The sequence below is a fragment of the Protobothrops mucrosquamatus genome, unplaced genomic scaffold (genome assembly GCF_001527695.2).
Source record: "Protobothrops mucrosquamatus isolate PMUCROS unplaced genomic scaffold, P.Mucros_1.0 scaffold5686, whole genome shotgun sequence".
Taxonomy (NCBI): domain Eukaryota; kingdom Metazoa; phylum Chordata; class Lepidosauria; order Squamata; family Viperidae; genus Protobothrops; species Protobothrops mucrosquamatus.
Window position 1 is genome coordinate 9,313 of NW_015391538.1, and position 7,978 is coordinate 17,290.

General features: G+C 46.7%; 1 protein-coding gene across 1 annotated transcript; it reads right to left on the reverse strand.

Annotated features, from left to right (window-relative positions):
* Nucleotides 1-791: 791 nt before the first annotated feature.
* LOC107299897 (ankyrin repeat domain-containing protein 16-like) lies at nt 792-7,519 on the reverse strand (the record flags this gene model as incomplete). Its single annotated transcript, XM_015829241.2, has 6 exons — nt 7,184-7,519; nt 5,527-5,747; nt 5,207-5,249; nt 3,365-3,473; nt 2,412-2,573; nt 792-915 (listed from the first exon to the last, which is right to left on the reverse strand). Coding segments are annotated over exons 1-6 (982 nt in total), but the record flags the coding sequence as incomplete, so codon positions are not given.
* Between the last annotated feature and the right edge of the window lie 459 nt (nt 7,520-7,978).

Genomic DNA, 7,978 nt, shown 5'->3' on the forward strand with positions numbered 1-7,978 from the left:
CGGGTGCCTTACCTCCCTTGGGCTGGGCCAGCTGGTGGTCGGCCTGCTCCGTCTCTGCCACTTGCCAGCTACGCCTCGGCCGGCGCAGGGGGCGGAACCACGCATGCGCGGCGCTCCCGGGCAGGGAAAGTCCTCGACTTACGACCAGTTGGGTAGTCCTCGACTTACGACCGGTTTAGTCCTCGACTTACGACCGGTTGGGGTCGCGGCATTAAAAAGGTTGAGAACCACTGCTTTAGAGGCAGATTCGCTGTATTTATTTCAGAGGCAAATTTAGCCAGTTTCCTCTAGTGGTTAAGGAATCAGGGTAGAAACTAGGAGCTGTGAGTTCTAGTACTGCCTGAGGCATGAAAACCAGCAGGGTGACCTTGGGTTCATCACCAGGAGACGCTGAGTTCTAGTCCTGCCTCAGGCATGAAAACCAGCAGGGTGACCTTGGGTTCATCACCAGGAGACGGTGAGTTCTAGTCCTGCCTCAGGCATGAAAACCAGCAGGGTGACCTTGGGTTCATCACCAGGAGACGGTGAGTTCTAGCCCTGCCTCAGGTATGAAAACCAGCAGGGTGACCTTGGGTTCATCACCAGGAGATAGTGAGTTCTAGTGCTGCCTTAGGCATGAGAGCTGACTGAGTGACCAACCAGTAGATGGTGAGTTCTAGTCCCATCTTTGCTCTGAAAGCCAGCTGGGTGACTTTGGGCCAATCCCCAGGAGACTAGTCTTGGAGGTTGCAGGCCCTGTAAGGTGCTGTGGGGGGCACAGAGAGCATCGGGGCCTCCTGCACCCAACTGACCAGGTTTGGCGGTCCACCAGGATTTCATTAGCAAGGCGGCCTTACCAGTTCGATGCTTCTTATCCTTCATATGCAAGGACGCCCCCAAGGAAAGCAGACATTGGATCGTACCCTTGTGCCCTTCCTACATGGCAGAACAAAAACACAAAAGAGTCGAGATTCAGACCAGTTTGAGCTCCTGGAATTGTGGTTTGTACAACCCATTGCAACCGGCTGGGCTTGCTCCGTGGGCTAAGCCACAAATCATAGTTTGCAACCTTGACGTTTTATTCATCCGTAGGGTTTCTATTTTATTCTCAGCTCAGGAGCCAAAGAGGGCACAGACGATGGATGTCAAGTCCCATAATCCTTTGCCAGGACCGCCCATCACATGAATGAGGGGAACCTGGGCCACTAAGGCTGCATTTGTTTCGCTGGAAAGCAGAAGTGGCCAGGAACAATTGCAGTAGGCTGGGGAGGATGGGACGTGAGGAGGAGGAAGAGAAGGCCAGGAGAAGGTCACACACCAGATGGTGGATGTGTTCAGATGTTCCTCCTCTTCCTTCCTCAGCAGTAAAGACTGTTTTAAAAGTTGAAAGAATAATAATTTTTTTTTTTGCAAATCCCTAGTTGGACAAAATATTTAATTCTTATAAGATTATGTTGAATCTGTTGGTTATTTGGCTTAAGGCACCCTTAACTGAGAGTCACTTGGGTCTAGGGGTCTAGGCTAGAAAGCAGGAGACGATGAGTTCTAGTCCCGCCTTAGTCATTAAAGTCAATTGGGTGACTTTGGGCCAATCACCAGGAGACAGTGAGTTCTAGACCCACCTTAGCCATGAAAGCCAACTGGGTGACGGAGCCCATCACCAGGAGATGTGAGTTCTAGTCCCACCTTGGGAATGAAAGGCGGCTGGGTGACATTGGGCCAATCACCAGGAGACGGTGAGTTCTAGACCCACCTTAGCCATGAAAGCCAACTGGGTGGCTTTGGGCCAATCACCAGGAGACAGGGAGTTCTAGTCCAACCTTAACCATGAAAGGCAGCTGGGTGACTTTGGGACAATCACCAGGAGACAGTGAGTTCTAGTCCCGCCTTAGCCATGAAAGTCAACTGGGTGACATTGGGTCAATCACCGGGAGACAGTGAGTTCTAGTCCCGCCTTAGCCATGAAAGTCAATTGGGTGACTTTGGGCCAATCATCAGGAGACAGTGAGTTCTAGTCCCACCTTAGCCATGAAAGGCAGCTGGCTGACTTTGGGCCAATCACCAGGAGACAGTGAGTTCTAGACCCGCCTTATCCATGAAAGTCAACTGGGTGACTTTGGGCCAATCACCAGGAGACAGTGAGTTCTAGTCCCACCTTAGCCATGAAAGGCAGCTGGCTGACTTTGGGCCAATCACCAGGAGACAGTGAGTTCTAGACCCGCCTTGGGCATGGAAACCAGCTAGATGACTTTGGGCCAATCATTCTCTCTCAGCCCAACCCACCTCACAGGGTCGTTGTGGGAAAAATAGGAGGAAAATGTGTTTTGATATGTTCGCCTCTTTCAGTTACTTGTAAAAAGAATAAAGGCGGGACGCAAACACACAAAATAAAATGAAGCTACCCCAAAGGCCAATAAAAAAGGAACAGAGACCTTTGCCGCATAATGCAGGGCCGTGAGACCGAGGTCCGTGGCCCTTTCATCGACATCGACCCCAAGATCTGACACCAGGAACCGTAGCGCCTCCCCCTGTCCTGTGATTGCAGCTCGGTGCAACGGCTGGTTGCCGAGAGCATCTCGGATCTTACAATCAGCCTGCAGGATGGGGAACAGAAAGCAGAAGACAAGGATTTGGGGTTATAACCCCAAATGCATGCTGGGGAGGAGAGAAAGCACGTCTCAAGAAATCTTGGGACAGAATAGGCCGACATTTAAGCCGGGGTTTTTCGAACTTGGCCGTTTGAAGATGAGCGGACTTCAGCTCCCAGAATTCCCCAGCCAGCATGGAGAATTTTAAGTATAGGTCAGGGGTCTGCAACCTTGGCAACCTTACTACTTGTGGACTTCAACTCCCAGAATTCCTCAGCCGGCCTCCATTTTGTTTGTTAGATTTAAGACAGGGGTCTTCAAACCTGGCTCTTTGATGACTTGTGGACTTCAACTCCCAGAATCCCTCAGCCGGCCTCCATTTTGTTTGTTAGATTTAAGACAGGGGTCTTCAAACTTGGCCCTTTGATGACTTGTGGACTTCAACTCCCAGAATTCCTCAGCCGGCCTCCATTTTGTTTGTTAGATTTAAGACAGGGGTCTTCAAACTGGGCCCTTTTATGACGTGTGGACTTCAACTCCCTTCAAGTGCCCTTCCACCTCCAAGTGGCCTCAACGACTGTCAGAAGATCGCAAAAGGGGTTCATGGGACCCCAGGATACTGCAACCGTCATAAATATGAGTCAATTGCCAATGGGTGGAAAAGTCATTTTTTCCAATGCCGTTTTAACTTTGAACTTAATGTTGTAAGTCTAGCATTACCTGTACTCCTACGCTACCAGGGATAAAACTAGCTTTCCAAAGGGACACCTGTCGGAGCAGGTGGACGATGAACGCACCTGTTGTCTCTCTAGAAGCACCTGGGCAACGTCCAAGTGGCCGTTTTGTATAGCGTCCACAAAAGGGGTGATCCCGCAGTGGTCCCGAATGTCCGGCATGTAGCGGCACCTTGGAATAAATGCAGGAAAAAATGGGGAGAGTCACAACTGAACTCAGCCCAAAGCACACTCAAGAGCCAGTTTTGAAAAGTGGTGAAGGTGCTGGACCAGAAACCAGGCGTGGTGAGTTCTAGTCCACCCACAGTCAAGAAACTGCCTGGAGGGGATTTTTGATTATTCTCTCAGCCCATCCCACTTTACAGGGTGATTGTGCTGGGAAAAATGAAGAGGGAGGATTATGCATCCTTCCTTATCATATACAGCTGAATTGAATTATTATTATTGTTGTTGTTGTTGTTGTTGTTATATATGATATGATATGAGATATGATATGATATGATATGATATAATAGTTGGAAGGGACCTTGGAGATCATCTAGTCCAACCCCCTGTTCAGGCAGGAAACCCTATATCATTTCAGACAAATGGCTGTCCAGTCTCTTCTTAAAAACTTCCAGCGTTGGAGCATTCACCGCTTCTGGAGGCGGGTTGTTCCACTGGTTAATTGTTCTAACTGTCAGGAAGTTTCTCCTTAGTTCTAGGTTGCTTCTCTCCTTGGTTAGTTTCCATCCGTTGCTTCTTGTCCTGTCTTCAAGATGACCCCCCCTCTTCCTTGTGCCAACTCCTGAGATATTGAAACGCTGCTATCATGTCCCCCCTCGTCCTTGTCTTCATTAAACTAGACATACCCAGTTCCAGTAATCGTTTCTGATATATGTTAGCCTCCAGTCCCCTAATCATCTTTGTTGCTCTTCTCTGCACTCTTTCTAAAGTCTCAGCATCTTTTTTACATCGTGGTGACCAAAACTGGATGCCGTATTCCAAGTGTGGCCTTACCAAGGCCTTGTAAAGTGGTATTAACACTTCACCTGATCTCGATTCTCTCCCTCTGTTAATGCAGCCTAGCAGAGTGTTGGCTTTTTTGGCTGCTGCCGCACACGGCTAGCTCTTATTTAAGTGATTGTCCACTAGGACTCCGAGGTCCCTCTCACAGTTACTACTATTGAGCAAGGTACCCCCTATACTATACCTGATTGTAATAATAATAAATTGCAATAATAATAAATTTGCAATAATAATAATAATAATTGCAATAATTGCAATAATAATAAATTGCAATAATAATAATAAATTGCAATAATAATAATAATAAATTGCAATAATTGATCAATTAATCATTGGAAAGGAAAGAGTAGAGTATGACTAGCAGCAAGGCAATAAGGATCCCTGTAGAAGACCTGTAGGACCACGTTTGGGCCAGATCTTCCTGGAGGGAAGTGTATCTTTGTGATCACTAAGACTCCACAACAACTTGATGGTATATCCAGGTAGTCCTCGACTTACAACAGTTCATTGAGAGCCTGAAGTTACAACAGCACTGAAAAAAGGACCGTTTTTTCGCACTTACAACCGTTGCACCATCCTCAAGGTCACGTGATCAAAATTGGGACACTTGGCAACTGGCCTGTACTTCTGACGATTGCAGTGTCCCGGGGTCACGTGACCCCCCCCTTTTGCAACCTTCTGAAAAGCAAAGTCAATGGGGGAAACCAGATTCACTTAACAACCAGGTTGCTAACTTAACAATGGCAGCGATTCACTTAAGCGCAGTGGCAAGGAGGGGCATAAAAGGGAGCCAAACTCACTTAACGGCCGTCTTGTTAGGAGCAAAAATCTGGGGCTCAGTTGTGGGTCGTAAGCCGAGGACTATCTGTAAAGTGGGAGGAGCAGAACTCAGCTCACCTTTCGAGAAGGATTTTCACAACTTCCAGGCGCCCGTGCATTGCTGCAAAACAGAACAGAGAAGGTAACACGGCTAGTATTGAAAACTTGGCAGCAGCTTCGCTCGTGGAATTCTGGGAGTTGAAGTCCACGAGTCATAAAAGAGCCAAGGTTGCCTACCCCTGGCCAGGGGATGGATTGGACCCAGGGTCAGGGTAGCCACCAAGGAAGTTCAAAGCAAAATCCCGTCTAAGGAATTACACCCATTTTACAGACTGGCTTATTCAGACACTGCTGACGAAGCAACTCAACCATCTTAAGATGGGTGCACGTGACGCAACCTGCTGTGTGGAGGGGGGTCCTTCCGATCCGGCTTTCTGTATCCCAAATGTCCGGAAAAGCATCCAGCAAGTATTGCATGACCCGTGGATCCCCTTCGCGGCTGGCGATGTGGAAACAATTCCAACCGTCCTTGTTCTTTAGCTGCGGGTTGGCTCCGTGGTGGACAAGATCTCCGATGATCTCCAAGTTCCTCCTCGTACAAGCCATCATAAGAGGAGTCCTAGAAAATGGAGCGGAGGGAGAAAGATCAACCTTCTCCAGCCTTTTCACAGGAGATCATCCAGACATATGGGAAGAACAGCTCCCATAATCCCCTGCCTCCCTGGGAACCAGCCAGGAACCTCTTTCATAGGTTGAGGAACCTCAACTGAGTAAGTTGGTCTTCCCTTTAGATTCCTCCTCCAGTAGCACCACAAGCATTTGGCAAGCTTATGCTGCGTTTGCTTAATGACCGTGTGATTCCCTTAACAACTGCACGGATTTGGTTAACAGGAAAAATCAAAGGTACAAGTACAGATTAGGCAAGACCTGGATTAAAAACAGCAACTGTGAGAGGGACCTCGGAGTCCTGGTGGACGATCACTTGACTATGAGCCAGCCGTGTGCAGCAGCAACCAAAAAAGCTAATACAATCCTCGGTTGCATAAACAGAGGCACAGAATCAAGATCACGCAAGGTATTAATACTGCTTTATAAAACCCTAGTAAGGCCACGCCTGGAATACTGCAGCCAATTTGGATCTCCATATCACAAAAAAGATGTTGAGAGCTTGGAAAAAAAATCAGAGAAGAGCAACTAAGATGATCCAAGGCCTGAAGACTAAAACATACAAAGAACGGCTGCAGGATTTGGGTTTGGCTAGTCTAAAGAAAAGAAGAAATAGGGGAGACATGATAGCAGTGTTCTAGTATTTGAGGGGCTGCCACAAGGTCAAACTATTCTCCAGAGCACCAGACAAGAAACAATGATTGGAAACTGACCAAAGAGAGAAGCAACCTGGAACTAAGGAGAAACTTCCTGACAGTATGGACAATTAACCAGTGGAACAGCTTGCCTCCATAAATCATGGGCACTCCATCACTGGATATTTTTAAAAAGAGGCTAGACAGTCACTTGTCAGAGATGGTATAGGTTCTCCTCCTTGAGCAGGGGGCTGGACTAGAAGACCTCCAAGGTCCCTCCAAGCTCTATTCTATTCTATTCTATTCTATTCTATTCTATTCTATTCTATTCTATTCTATGGTAAAAATATTCTTTAACAACCACCTGGCTCAGCCACAGAAATTCTGGTCCCAATTGTCGTCGTAAGTCAAGGACTATCTATAGATTAATATCTACATCATCTTCATCTACAAACCTAATATTTGATATTTTTTTTTACATTTTACTGTATATGGCCCTCGTGACTCTGGGCAGCTAAAATATAATAAAAAGTAAAATACAAAAACAGAAAAATAGAACCACGCTCATCAAGCCTCCGTTGGAATTAAAAACTGGCCCATCGGTCAGAATTCACACAGGCAATGCACGGGCTCCTGCCCCTCCGAACCAAGTCTTTAATGCCTTTAAAAAGGCCAGCAGAGTTATGGCTAATGTGATCTCCTGGTGGTCTCCCATTCAACACGAGAAAAACCCTTCCGTGCCAACCCACCGTACCAGTCGGCTTTTTTCAAGCAGTCCACAGTGGCTCTCCGTTCCAGAAGGTACAAGACGCAATCCCGGTGGCCCATGGAGGCGGCTTCGTGGAGGGGACGCTTGTAGTCCTGGTTCACCAGCTCAATGTTCATGCCTAGGATCTCAATGAGGTAACGCAAGATATCCATCTTGCCGTGCCTGGCTGCAAAGTGGAGCAAGGTGTCTCCCGACTTCTCCCAGTGCTTCTGCCTCACGTCTCTGTCCAGGTCAGGAACTTTTTCAATCTCTTCTTTGAGAAGGGTCAACATCCCTTCCCGTATTAGCCGTGGAAAGAGGTGGGCCATTTCTCCTCCCTCGATCGCAGGTCCAGAGGGAAAGACCTAAAGCCCATTTGAGGCAGATGGGCAGTTTAGAGGGAAAAAAAGAAATATCTTTTATATATGTAAAAACGTATAAATATTTAGAATGAAATATATATTTTTATACAATATGTAATTTACGTACATACACAAAGTACATATTTTGTGCAATATGTTACACAGAATATATCAATATGCAAACTTTATATATCTATATATTCAGATTTCTTTTTGCTGACAAAGAGCAAAAAGAAATCTGAATTTGTAATGTATACCGCAGTAGCGACTTGAGCCTGCTTAACGCCCCTAGTTGGGGGGCTGCAAGGCAAAAAATGATTATAAAAAAAGTAGAACTGCAGTATAGCAGTCAAAATGCCAAGGTGCAATCAATCAGACCGGTCTGTCTGAAAAAATTTCTGTATATATATATGTATATAATTTCATAAAATATAAATAT